A 14,690-nucleotide genomic window follows, 5' to 3' on the forward strand; every position below is an offset into this window, starting at 1 on the left:
GTGTCCCAGCTTTAGGAGGTGGCAATGGCATTGGGTCCCTCACTTTGGTCAGGACATCTCAGGATAAGGAGAGAGGCCCAGCAGTGTAACAGTAGATCCTTCCGAACATGGTGAAGCTCTCACTCCTTCCCATCCACCTGTAGCCCTGACAGCCATTATCATTAACTTTAAGAATGCCAAAAGTGTGATGGCAAAATAAAGAGCTGGGTTACTCTGCCCCACTGACTTTCAGTCCCACATTCCTTTTGTTTGCCAGCCACGATCTGTGTCCTTGCATTATGGCAGGAGGCCTTTTTGTTTGGACTAATTCTATCTGTCTCCCGTTATAACCATGAATGCTGATGGGAAAGGTACTAAGATGACATTTTAGGAACCCACCTTTCAACAACTGAGTTTACAGTTTGCCTGCTATAGCAGCATTAGGGGTTAGTAGTAAGCACAGGCTGGGTACATGACACTCTTCCACTATCCTTGAAGCAGCCTCTTCTACTGTATCACTCCAAGCAGCCAGATTTTAGACTTTCCCTTTAAAAATACAGCTGCTGGGGATGGGGAGACCTCTGACCACTCTTAGGCATCAAAACTAGCTCCTTGGGGTGTACTTAACTAGCCTACTCCTCACCTAAAAGCTGGGACACTGCTCTGCTCAGCTGACATTTAGATAGTATTTGAGCACCACATTTTTATGTTACACCCTCCAAGTGACTTGGTTTGGGTTAAGTTGTAATGATAGGGGGGCACCACCAGAAGCTTGACAGTAAGAAAGTGTTTAAAACCAGTGGATTTGGATTGCATATTAAAACCTTAAAATCTATTTGGTTTTACTGTTAAATTTGTAGCAGGTTTTTCAGGGTCGTAACCATCCCTGACTGAATGAGTCTTGCATCATTTTCCACAGAAGCGATTAGTCAGTGTTGAACACACTTGAAAAGAAAAATAACGAGCTACTAGCCTGTCATTTGGAATGATGTATTTTATTTCTAGACTCAGAACGCGATTAGACAGCAAACACACCCTGAACAGTTATTCAGGCTTTTTGTTTAATAGCAAGATTAACAATAGGAACATATTTTCCTTTAATTTCAGCAACTTAGTTGTAGGTCATGTATCTGGGCGTAGCACTGAATTTGGCATACGACTTAATGACTTTGTTCACAGCTTCTAAGAAGTCTTTCTCTGTAGCAATTTTTCGACGTGCTCTGATGGCAAACATGCCTGCCTCTGTACAGACACTGCGAATTTCAGCACCTTTCAAAGAAGAGGATAGATGGATTTAACACCTGCACATTGCACACTTAAACAGCGTACAAGTCATAGGATTCAACTTACCTGTGCTATTAGGACACAGTCGAGCCAACAACTCAAATCGTATGTCTCTTTCAACACTCATTGAACGAGCATGAATCTTGAATATGTGAGTTCGTCCCTAAAAAAAACAGAAATTGGAGGGTGTGTGAGAGGAGATAGAGCAGTGCTACTCAAAGTGGTGGTCCGGTGCCAGTCCGCGAGCCATTGGCTGCCAGTCTGCACGCACATTGGAAAAACAAATTGCCGGTCCCCCACATCAGATAGCTTGAGAAGCACTGAAGTAGAGTTCTCAGCCTGTGGAACACCCCTTCAGAGGGGGAGACAGTCTTGTTTCCTACTCCACCTACTGGTAGGAAACCATAACACTCTGAACTGGCCTATTTGAGTAATAGAAAGCAAACAGTTTGTGGCACACAGTAAAGAAACGAATTAGAAGTGCTCTGACAAGTCATCACAAGAGATCTCCTCTCTCATACTGCAAATCAAGAGAGGAGGGGGCTAGAACTTTATAACCTACTTCCTGACTTGGTCCAATAGAGTCTGGATTTGTTGAGTTGGGAGTACACTGCAAAGCACAGCTACTGTTCGGGGCTTTGCCTATGGAGATGGACTCATGCTTTTTTTGCACATCTGAACTTCAAGTGTACAGCTCCTGGAGAGGTGGTTGCATTCTCGCTCTCTAAACTGCAGCAGAATATTAAAGTCTGAAACAACTACTGCTTTGCTCTCTGTTTGCTTAGCACTGAACACAAGCAGTTCTAACCTCAAGATCAGGTAAGCTAAATTCAATCTTCCTGTCCAGTCTCCCAGGCCTCATCAGTGCTGGATCCAAAGTATCAGGTCTGTTTGTTGCCATCAGCACTTTAATATTGCCTCTTGGATCAAATCCATCCAGCTGGTTGATCAGCTCCAGCATAGTACGCTGCACTTCATTGTCTCCTCCAGCCCCATCATCAAAACGAGCACCTGCAGAGAAACCATTGCACATCAAGATGTGGAAAAGGCACTTCTGTAGTGAGGATAAATCCCATTGCAGTTACCAAGAAACAAATGAAGGATATGTTATTATCAACGGTCACAGCTGTATATGAATGCAAGACAATTACCAAAACAAAATGGTTTATCCATTCTTATCTGGAATGCATCATCTTCAGCTAAGAGGAAGATAAGCAGGCAAAATATTTTTATCCCTTGTCAGAGAGATGGGTATTGCTATCCTTGATGAGGAACACATCTACTTTTCTTAGGTTTACAAAATCCATATGATTTTCCCCAAAGCAAAGTTTACATTCAGTTTAATTTTTTGTTAAATGTTTAAGAAAAATGTTTAAGAATTAAATTGTACAGTAACTTGCTTGTACCGTATTTGTAAGAGATCCTGCCTTAAGTTTAGTCACTTTGTATTTTGATTATAGAAATAAATGACTTCAGGATTAAATGTGTTCAGATTTTATTAACTATTTCTTGATAGTTCCTTCTGCAGTAAATATACATGAACTGAGGTTAAAGTAACAGTTTTCTTAAGTTTTAATGATTTACAAAGCTGTGATTTATGGAATGCAAGTCCTAATAACAAGGAATTACAATGTGAAGAGAGAATCATAAAATCAAGGACTTGGCATGTAATTTTTTAAAGTTCACTATATAAAGATTAAAAACGATGCATGCTGCAAGCATACCTCCAATGGCATCGATTTCATCAAAGAATATGAGACAAGCTTTCTTAGTTCTGGCCATTTCAAAGAGTTCACGAACCATTCGAGCTCCCTAATAGAGAGGATAAGATTTTGTTACAGACAGGCTGGCTCAAGATTTTAAAGCAAACAGTGAAGCTTTCCAAGTAGTAATCGTAAGTTTCCAATTATGAAACAACTCCTACTTTTTGATTTGCACATATCTGTGCAACTCTGGCAGGTTTGGGTGCCCCCAGGATACTTTACCCTGGGCTTACACAAGCACCAATACAGCGATTTTAGATTTTTTTTTTTAAGTTCTTATGAGTTTTGTGCTGGTGGATGCTTCCAAACCAGCTGCCCTGTAAAATAAAGGTCACTACTTTTGAACTTCAACCAGCAGTAGTACAAGCTGCCAACACTAATGTTTCACTCTAATACACTAATGTTTCATCCCCAGATCTCAATATGCTTTGCAAAGGTGGTCAGTATCATTGTGCCAATTTTACAGCTGGAGAAGTGGAGGCACAGGGAGGTGAAGTGATTTGCCCACGGTCGCCCAGCAGCCAGAAGCAGAAATAGAACCCAGGTCCTTTCGTGTCCCAGGCCAGCATTCTGTCCATTATGCCACATACAATTCAACCCTGAACTACAGAGACCACCTACATGGGTGGGGCAGGTAGTTCAAGTTTTACATCTATCCTCTCTTAGCTGCTACTATGAGCCAGCTATCATGGTGGTTTTTGATAGGGACATTGTCATCTCTTTCATACAGGCTACTGACCAACTACCAAATGATAACTTTTGGCTTCCAACATGACCTTGGAGCAAAAGGCATCATATGTAATCACCAAACCTCTCACCTATCTGGTTACCCTTGTACAGTCTACACCAGGGGTGGGCAAACTTTTTGGCCCAAGGGCCACATAGTGGTGCGAAACGGTATGGAGGGCTGTGTAGGGAAGGCTGTGCCTCCCCAAACAGCCTGGCCTCTGCCCCCTACCCGCTCCCTCCCACTTCCCACCCCCCTCAAAACCCCGACCCATCCAACACCCCCCCCCCCCCGCTCCTTGTACCCTTACAGGACAGTCCCGTGGGCCGGATGTGACCCGCAGGCTGTAGTTTGCCCACCTCTGGTCTACACAGTGGCATACACCTACTTTATCCAGTGCTGCCATGAACTGGTGCACAGTTTGAGAGTGTGGAGCAGCAACCTGGTTATATGTCAAGAACACGTACCCAAAAAAGCCCCCCCAAACCGCTACAGGTGTCACAAATTTTAGGAGTACTCCATTCACTAGAACTGTGTGAGGCCACAGTGGGTTTGAGTCACTTCTGTGAGAAGCTAATGACAATTCAGGGTGGGATTTTCAAACCATTCAGTGCTGACCTAATGCCAATGAACGTTTTTGAAAACTTCAGATGTAGAGTAACCAAGATTTTGAGATTTCACTATTTTAGGGTTGTCAGACTATTACCTGCAATTATTTGTTTGATAGTTTTTAGGCCTCCTTGAGTCTATGAAACTTAGTTCATTCAGCCGCAATGTCTATTAAAATGCTTGGCCTCCACCACTAGGAGTCTGCAGTTTGCTCCACCTTTTACATAGTATTTGGTATTACCTCTCCTACATACTTCTGCACCAATTCAGATCCAATCACTCTGATGAAGCAGGCATCAGTCCTATTAGCAACAGCACGGGCACAGAGGGTTTTGCCTGTACCAGGTGGTCCAAAGAGAAGTACTCCTTTGGGAGGCTCAATCCCAAGGTTAACAAACCTCTCAGGCTGCAAAGGGAAGAAACAGGAGATAGAATCTTTATGTGAAGATCGGTGATAAATCAGTTTTGCGAATGAAATAAAAAATAAACCAGTCCATTTTCACTGAAAAGCTACTTTTAGGTTTGCTGGGATATTTACATTCAGACATCTCAGTACTTGGAAAGGCATGACAAGTCATCATATGAAGAAAATGTTATCAAAACACTGAGTCGCACTCTACGAGTTACTTACATGAAGCAGAGGGGTTTCAACCACCTCTCTCAGCTTTTCAATCTGTTCTTTGCAACCACCAACATCACTGTAAGTGACATCAGGTTTTTCCTCTACCTGCATAAACAGATACGTGCACATTTGAACAACTTGCTATTGCAATAGCAGAATTCAGCCAGAGAAGTCAACATTTTAAGTTAAGCAAGTTTGAAAAAACATAATAAGCAAAGGGAGTTCTTACCTGCATCATAGTAACTGTTGGGTCAATCTTTGGAGGCAAGGGGATATGGATCTGATACTTGTTTCTGTCCACACTGGTGGGAAGGTGTAAGAAGAGCATTATTTTCATTTTAATACTCCTCACACGAACACAACTGAACTATAATTTAAACAAAAACCCTCTGTAATGTGAAGGGGATAAAATCCTGCTGGTTCTCTTTTCTCCAGTATCAGCCTGAGCCCATCCCTACGAAATTGAGATTTCCCACGGAAAGGAATTCCAAAGTCTGTTTTGAAAAAGTAGAAACAGCATTTTGGACATTTGGAAACAGTTCCAAGCTCCCAAAGCCGCAGCAGATCACCAAGCAGGCAGTTGGGAAGCCTAGGCATCCATGACTTCCAGGCTGCTGAGAAGTCACAAGCCTGGAACCCCAAGTGCCAAGGAGCTGCGAGCCTGGAGTTCTCTGCTCTCTATCAGCCTGCTGCAGTGTTTGGAGCCTGAAAGCCTGGGCCGCCAAGAGGTGGGCAGGCAAGCTGGCAGGAAACCAACAGTTTTGAACCCTGCCTGGTTTCTGTCAGAATTTCATCCTGCAGAACATTCCAATTTTGACAAATCAGCGTTTTCCAATGGAAAACATCAGAAAAGTTTCCCATTAACTCTGCTACTGTATATACAATTACATTTCAGTGATATCAGATTACACTTAACCAGTGAATAGGATTGTTCGCAGAAACTAAACCATGAGACTAAATCATTACACCTTAAAGGAAAGGAAGCTTCTGTCTACAGTTAGACTTACTTATCTTAGAAGTCTATGTCTTTACTTACCCAACTCTCATCCCCTCTTCAATGTCAGTAGGTGCTACCTGATCGCTGAGGTCCACCACAAATTTGGCAAATTGTTTGACATTGATAATGTACTTGGGATCCTCGGAATCTGCATTGATTATCTTCGTACACCTAGCAGAAAAGACAGTTAACTAATGCAGGCGACGAGTTAGACACATGAAGCTTCTTGTTACTTCCACAAGCATCAATCAGTTATTAAAGATGCTTGGTTTGTACTCTAAGTGCCTTTATGAAATCATATAGCTACGGCTACTATTTTGTCATGGATATTTTTAGTAAAAGTCACAGACAATTAACAAAAATTCACGGAAGCCGTGACCTGTCCGTGACTTTTACTAAAAATGTCCATGACAAAACGGGGAGGGAGGAGGGTCCAGCACCTTGCCCTGCTATGGCTGGGAGCTGCGGGGGTCCCCTGCATCCACGGAGACTGGGTAGCTGCCAGGACATTCCTCTCCACCGCCCGCGGCAGCTGGTTAGCTGCCAGGGGATTCCCCCCACCGCTGGTGGTGGCAGGGGTACCCCGCAGCTCCTGGCCACCATGGGAGGTAGGGGTACCCTGCAGCTCCCAGCAGCTGTGGGCTGAAGTCACGGAGGTCTGTGAAAGTCACGGATTCCATGCCCAAATTGTAGCCTAACATATAGCTAGTATGTTTGTGATTTGATTGTGTAGTGCTGTAACTCATAATTCTATCACTATTCCAACTATGGCATGCTTCTCATCTTTCACAAAGGTTAACATCTGAGCATTTAGATACCACAATGAGTGGCACCTTAGAAATACGTAAGAATCAATTTAAGTTTTTAACCAGGTGTCATGTGGGAAGAAGACAGGTGCTGCAAACAGAATTATAAATACTATGTATTTTATAATACCACATAGCTCAAATGACAGGATCCACGGAACATACACACCTGGCTACCTGTAGTGGCTGCTCACTTTGGAGAGTTTGCTTATCTGCAGCCAGATCCCAGAGGGCAGGAGGGGCCAGGCCTGTGTCTGACTCCTTGATCCCTACATAGAAGATAGCACAGTTAGAAGGAAAAGCCAGTTCACTGATCACATCAACGATACTTCACTCTCAGTGTTCTACAAACATTACCCACCAGTCACATCAGAGAAAAGAGGAAGCTTTTACAGGTACTTTAAATGTGACCTGCAAAGGGAAAACTGCGGGATTTATGCCAGTTTATTTCATGATGTTCCAGAAACAGAGGCTAAAAAGCTCCCGCCCCATATATATTTTTTGTATTAGAAACTCAGGTCTTGTCTACCTTGTTCTTGCTTGGCAGACTTTATAGACAACTGGAGAACTAGTACAATGACAGTAAACATACCAGAGAAGTTAATCCTGATTTAGAGGGAAAGTGATTTTTCTTCAAACTATTGTGAAATTTATAATTCAACTACCTTGTAAGTAAGTACTTGGAAGAAGAAACCTTTTTCAAATTCAACACTCAGCCCGTCAGGTCAGAACTGAGAGCTCACAAACACACATCCGAGCCCACCACTACGTCCAACATAAAAACAGGGAAGATAAAACTCAATATTCCTGGTATTTTTAATGTATTTAATAAAAAGGGGGGAGGGTGTTTTTAGTGACTTTTCTGGCTTCTTTACACACCATAAAGCAGCAGAAGAGGGCATAAATCCAGATTTCCCACCTCCCCTTTGCAGATCACCTTTAAGAGTCTTAAAGCCAAATCTGGAGCTTAGATACGAAGTATATATGAAACACAAGCATAGTATCCAGTTTTACAGGTGATGGACATTCAATCAAGAAATCAGAAATAAGCCCTTAACATGTAAGAGATCCATGACAGAATATTTTGCTTCATAGAAGATGTGATTTAATGAAAGCATAACATGGTGAACTTAGTTATAATGCACACAGAATCTCAGAGTTTAAGGCCAGAAGGGACCACTAAATCATCTAGGCTGACCTCCTGTATATATCATAGGCCATTAACACCGCCCAGCACCTGCACACTAAACCCAACCACCAAAATTAGACCAATGTACTACAGCCCACAGGAGACTAGACTATCCTGTGCCACAGGCAGAGATTTGGAAGGACTGAAGTGTACCAGTGCCCGAGTCCCTGCAATGGCAGAGAAATGATTACATGAGATATACCCAAATAATATTGGCAATTGACCTGCACCAACACGCTGCAGACAAAGGAGAAAAACACCTATGGTCACTGCCAATCTGACCTGAGGAAAATTCTTTCCTGACACTATACTTGGCCATCAGTAGGACCATGAGCATGTGAGCAAGAACCAGCCAGCCAAGCACCTGAGATAGAGAATGCTTGGTGCCACCTCAGAGCCACTTGCCCTCCCCGTTCAAGGTCATCCCCAGCTGTGGCCATCCCTGATGCTTCAGAAGATGATTTAAAAAAACTTTCACAGAACACATAGGGGAGGGAGTTGGAATTTCTCCCTGTCCCCTGCCTTTGATTGGCTGAAACCCTGAAGGACTAGTTTTAGGACCATAAGACAAACTGGAAGTGAGCCCCAGGGATGTTGAGCCATACCCGCTACCATCACAACCAACCGGGTCATACAACTGCACTCATAAATTTGTCCAGCTGTCTCTTAAAATGAGTTGTTTGCCCCTACACCTCCTATTAGGAAGCTGTTCTAGAACCTTACCCCTCTGATGGTCAGAAAACTTCTAATTTCCAGCCTGAATTTGCTCATGGCCAGTTTATACCCATTTGCTCTTCCACCTCTCCACCCTTCTTGGTATTTACCCCTAATGTATTTATAGAAAAAAATCATACCCCACTCAGCCTTCTTTTTATGAGACTACACAAGCCAAGCTCTTCTAGTCTCCTCTCATAATATAGGCTCTCCATTCCTCAATTATCCTAGTAGCTATTCTCTGCACCTATTCCAGTTTAAATTCATCTTGCTTAAACATAGGTGACCAAAATTGTACACAGCATTCCAAATGAGGTCTTACTAGGGCCTTCTATCGTGGCATTAATCTCTCTCTCTCTCCTGGAAACGCCTTGCCTAATCACACTTCCTAGGATCACATTTGCCTTTTTCATAGCTTCATCACACTGGCGGCTCATAGTCATCCTGTGATTAACCCACACACCCAGGTCTCCCTCCTCTTCTGTGTCTTCCTACTGATGAGTAGAGCCTGCAAATCCACAGATACCCGTGGACGATTTCTGCGGTTAGTGGATCAAATGCAGATACAACTGCACAGGGCTCTACTCACCGGCGGTGCCTGGCCCGTGGCATCCTGCTTGAGGTCATTACTAAAAATATTAAATAAGATTGGTCCCAAGACTGATCCCTGAGGAACTCCACTAATAACATAACTCCAGTTCAATAATTCACCTTTCAGCACAACCTGCTACCTACTCCCATCTATCCAATTCCTTATCTACCTTACAATGTTGTACTGATCCCCTCTTCCCTCATTTAACTAATACTTTCCCATGTGGTGCTGTGTCAAATGCACTTCCCTTATCTAAAAAAAAAAAACTGGTTATTTTCTCAAAGAAGGAAATCAGTTTAGTCTGGCATGATCGACCTTTGGTAAAACCATGCTGCATTAACTCCTCTTTATCAATTACCTCTGTGAATTTAACTATTCTTTCCTTCATGATTTGTTCTAAAACCTTGAATACTACTGAGGTCAGATTAACAGGTCTGTATTTCCCAGATCACCTTTTTCCCCCGTTTCTTAAATACATGTATGATGTTGATTATACTCCAGTATGATCCCCGGATAGATTTATTAAAAATTCTTGCTACTGGAAAGCAGTAACGTATGCCAGTTCTTTCAGTATTCTGAGATGGAAACTGTCTGGTCCCCCCAAATTGAGTACATTAAACTCTTTACATTCTTCTTCCACCTCAGATGTGAAAATTTCCATTTCTAGACACTCATTTCCATCAGCTATATTGCCTTCATGCACATTTCATATTAGCATTGTTATTGAAAACTGAGGTAAAATATTCATTTAGTTTTTGGGACATACATAAATTATCTTTAATCTCCTATCCCACAGTGCATAGTGGCCCAATCTCATCCTTCCTTGTACTTTTTATTTATAACACAAAATAAATAAGAAGAGGGGTTTTTTTATAATTTCCTTGACAAAAACTAATTCAGCTTGGCTTTTAGCAATTCTCACTTTATTCCTGCATTTACTAACCTCCAGGATGTAGCTTTCTTTGCTAATCAACCCCTTTTTCCATTCCCTATAGGCTCTCTGCTTACTCCTAATAACCTTTTTGATATGGTTATTCATCCAGCTGCGTCTTGAACATTTCCATACAAGTTTATTTTCCCCTTTCTTGGGATGCAAATTTTAGGTAGTTTTTGTTTAGTTGACTTGAAAAAACTCAAAGCCTCTTCCGCATTTAAGTGCTTGAGCCCTTCAGTCCAGGGACTTCTTTAACCCTTTCCCTTAATTTCCCAAAGTCTGCTCTTTTGAAATAAAAAAATCACAGTTGTTTACCTGGTTTTGATTTTCTTAAAGTAAAATTTAATAGAAAGATAAGCACTTACCAGTGAGCTCATTAATTTTCTTAAGTAGCTGCTGAATATCATCTTCTACCTGCTTAATCTGCCTTGAGTATGTGCTCTGGCCCTGGAACAGAAGAATAATTGTGTGCACTTCAGTAACTTAAGAAAAACATGTACACATATTTATGTATATTAGACAGTTACTATGTTCTGTTGAGATGGTCAATATAGTTAATTGTTAACCTCAGAGATTAACTTGACCTTGATCTGTAGTTTTTTAAGTCAGTATTTGGCTTGAAAAACAGTACTGATATTAAAACACAGAGTCAAATGGTCCATTGTTACATACACGAGCCAAAACAGACGTAAATTATATTAATTTATTCTCACATTCAGGCCCATTTCATTTACACTAAGGCACATAAAATTCTCTAGAAGTATAAATGAAATTCAGGCCACTGATAGTCAGATATTTTAAAATAGAAATACAAGAAATTGCAAACTTAAGTTATTTGGTCATAGTTCCTTCACAGACCAGTAATATTTAAATCTGTAGGGGTTTTGTTGTTTCTCGGGAGAGAATGCTTTAGGGGAGAGAGGTTGCAGAGATGGAGTAAATTTTAAGGAGGAAGAGGGAAACAGATTTACTGATTTTTTCCAAAGAAGATCAGTTTTGAAGATACTGTTTTGCCTTGATTCAGTTAATTAGATTTTCATGATTTTCTTTACCATTCTAGTTATGTAGGGTACTTACATAGGTTTTCAGCAAGGCAATATCCCCTTCATCCAATGCTGAAACAAGATACACAAGAATTAGCTTTCAGTTGTAAGAACAAAATTAAATGTATCTAATTTTGTTTCTAAAGATATGAATTCACACACCCATAGAACCCCTTTGATGTGGGGAGGAGGGAGGGTTGGTGTTATTTTGTTTTTTTTTAAAACACTAAACCAGAGTACTGTGCAATAAAGCTAGATATCCAAGGACAAGCAAGAGTTAGACAAGTTCTCCAGCTACTTGCAGGGATGAAGTAGTACTGCATTGTTATTTATCACACACCCACAGTGAGTTAGGCATCTCAATGACCAACATGAAAGCAGTCTGTCCAAAAGAGTTTATGAGCTAAAGAGTCTATATATAAACAAGGGACTGGAGAAAAGGAAGTAACAAATAAGCAAACTGATCAAGTTCTGCTTCTTGACAGTCTCAACAATTGTCCAAAATCCAGATGTCATTTGTTCTGACACTAACCTCTCATAGATACTTGTACAACTGTACATACCTAAATGCATACTTAACACCAAGTAATTGATTAACAGCATAACGCTGGATTTCAGGGGTGGGAAGAACAGGACCCTATTTCCAAATCTAAGACACTCTTGTGCTGAAGTTACCAACAAACAAGGAGTAGGAGTCTTTACATCAATACAATAATTTGATTGTTAGAGGGCAGGACGTGACACAAAGGTTTTGCTGGTGAGATACAGAGGTCTCCCCAAAAGCATGATTCCCTCCCAGTTTATTCAGTGCTTGACAGCAAAGTAGATGGTGTTGGTGCGTGAGCACAGCCACAAACATGTTTGCTACACGACGCTCACATTTCTGAGCGATCCTCACTGCAGACAGCACTGGGGGCTGATGTTTACTCACATACTGCTTTTTCCATCAGCAGATCTCCAAGTGCTTCACAACCGTTAATGTAGTTATCCTCCCAATACCCCTGGGAGGTAGGGAAGTGCTATTACCCCTGTTTTATGGCAAGGGAATGGAGGCCTGGACAGATTAAGGGTGGGATCCACAAAGGTACTTAGGTTCCTAAACCCTAGATTTAGGCACCTAAGTCCCAAGGAACTCCCATCAAATCCTGCATGCACCTAAGCTCCAGAGCAAATCATGAACCGGGGAATGATAGGCATTTGGCCTTATCTCACATGAGAGTCCCAATCCACCAAGCAGCCTCTGAGCACACCTACCGGATCAGGTCCCACTCAAAATCTGGCCAGAGAAGGAGGAGGAGCTGGTAGTGCTGCAGCCCACCTTCTCAATACATAGATAAATCATGAAATAGTCACTGGGTTAGAGAAAGTCCAGTGGTTAAGGCACCCACACAGGAAATGGGAATTCTAGGGTTCAGCCCTGCCCCCGTTCCAATATCCAAACTGGAACACCTTCAACTGGAGAGACTGACAGAGCCCCACATGAGAATATCCAGTAGCTCGGTGGTTAGCGCACCCACCAGAAAGATGAGATTGGAACAGGGGTATCCCACCTTTCAGGAGAGTGCTAATACTGGGCTAAAAGTTATAAGGTGCACACAACCCCCTGTTTTGTGGAGTGAGGCAGACACCTAACTCATTGCTGGGTCCACTTTGCTAAGTACTTTTCCCCCAGCCTGGACTTAAGCACCTATCTTTGAGAATGGTGGGGTTTAAGGTCATGCTCTCTGGTTAGCGTCTCCCATTGACTTGGGCAGCAACCTGCCTAGCATGCCGAGTTTGTGTGTCGCATTCATAGCCCCGTCTCTCCCCCTGCTCATGGTATAACGAGAGTAGGACCCAAACTCGAGCTTCGTAGAGTTCAGTGATTTTCTCCACACTGCGATGCCCAACTCCCTTTGAAGATCCCACCCTTGAGGGTACGTCGACATGGGGATAAAAGCCCTGCGGCACAGCTGCCCCGGCACACACCAGCTGACTCCGGCTCCGGGACTCAAGTTGCGGGTCTAAAAATTGCTGGGTAGACGCTGGGGCTCAGGCTAGAGCCCAAGCCCTGGGACCCTCCGCTCCCACGTCTACGCCACCTTTTTTCAGCCCCGGAGCCCAAGCCCGGTGAGCCCGGGCCAGCCGCAACGTAGACGGACCCGAGCGAGCTGCCCCGGGGGGCTGGCAAGTCACACGGGAGACTGGGGAAGGCTGGGCAGCTCCTGGCCCTTCAGAAGTCAAGTGGGACCCGGAGTCCTGGGCGCTGCCTGCACGAGCCGAAGGAAGTCACAGGCTCGCTCCGCGGCTCGGCTCCCTGCCCAGCTCGCAGGCCCCGGGGCGCTCGGCGGGGCTAGACACAGCCCGGCACGGCCGCACAACCTGCCAGCTCGAGGCCCCGCGCGGCTGCGGGTGTCTCCGGCGCAGCGAAGCCCGGGGGGGGGGGGGGGGGCGGGCACCGGGAGAAGGGCCCGGGCAGAAGGGGCGGGGGCGGGATAGAGGCCCCCGGATGCCCCGCAGCCCGGGCTGGGACGAAGGGGGTACGAAGCCGCGGCCGCCCGGCCCCTCACCGCGGATGGGTTTATCCTCCTTCTCCTCCTCCTTGGTTTTGCGCTGATCGGCGCCCAGATAGTCCGGCATCCCGGCGGCCACACGGACCCCCTCAAGCGTCTCCTCCCGGTCCCGACGCACTGCGCAGGCGCCGCGCCGCCCCGCCCCCGGATGCATTACACAGCACCTCACCCGGCTTCCGGTCCGGCCGGGCTGACCCGGGGCCACAGGTCCCATCCCGGAAAGCAGCCCTGCGGGGGGCAGTATTCGGTGCAACCAGCCGGAAGACGGAAGCGGCCCTCGTGCAAGCGGGTTCTGTTCCCCCAGCATCGCTTCCGGTAGAGAGGGAGTGGTGCCGCACGGCTTTCTTCCCCCGCCCTCGAGTCCCAGTCAGCGGGGTTCCTGCGCCTGCTTGTCCACACCCCACACGAGGCAGCCTGCCCTGCTTGCTCCCCGCGTGCCCTGGTCCCCGCTCCAGCCCCTCAGGGGAAGCAGGGCTGCAGGAAAACAAGGCACCAGCATTAGGCCTGCAGGGGGCCCCTAGTATGCAGCTCCCAGTGTGGCCTCTCAGGGACCCCAGCTGCAGCTTGGCTTAAAAACCATGAGCGTTTTAAAAATGCACATTGGGATCTTTTCTTTTGCCTTCTGCTGTGAACCCTCAGGTGCAGGGAGCTTTTGCCTTTTCAAGCCTCCCCGCCGCCCTGGACGTCTGGATTTTTTTTATTTTGGGTAGTGAAAGCTGAGATTCTCCTGTAATCATGTGACTCCAGGAGCTGGGACTTTAAGCAAAACACCAAATATTGTAAGGCATGATAGTGGGCAACGCTGAACTTCATGCTTCGATTCAGTCTCCCACCAACTCCAGCTGCAACTGTTTCGTACTTGACAAAGCTGTTTTTGAA

The 14,690-nt window shown here is 44.6% G+C and overlaps 1 protein-coding gene across 1 annotated transcript; it reads right to left on the reverse strand.

The window, feature by feature from the left end:
• Window positions 1-970: 970 nt before the first annotated feature.
• Window positions 971-13,986, reverse strand: PSMC2 (proteasome 26S subunit, ATPase 2). Its single transcript, XM_074942519.1, has 12 exons — window positions 13,809-13,986; window positions 11,294-11,331; window positions 10,582-10,663; window positions 6,957-7,056; window positions 6,021-6,152; window positions 5,214-5,286; window positions 4,994-5,089; window positions 4,604-4,768; window positions 2,988-3,075; window positions 2,072-2,274; window positions 1,330-1,426; window positions 971-1,248 (listed from the first exon to the last, which is right to left on the reverse strand). Exons 1-12 carry the CDS (start codon window positions 13,963-13,965, stop codon window positions 1,091-1,093), a joined length of 1,389 nt encoding a protein of 462 aa, XP_074798620.1. The 5' UTR covers window positions 13,966-13,986; the 3' UTR covers window positions 971-1,090.
• Window positions 13,987-14,690: the final 704 nt, after the last annotated feature.

Source organism: Natator depressus, chromosome 1, assembly GCF_965152275.1.
Source record: "Natator depressus isolate rNatDep1 chromosome 1, rNatDep2.hap1, whole genome shotgun sequence".
In the NCBI taxonomy this organism is placed as follows: domain Eukaryota; kingdom Metazoa; phylum Chordata; order Testudines; family Cheloniidae; genus Natator; species Natator depressus.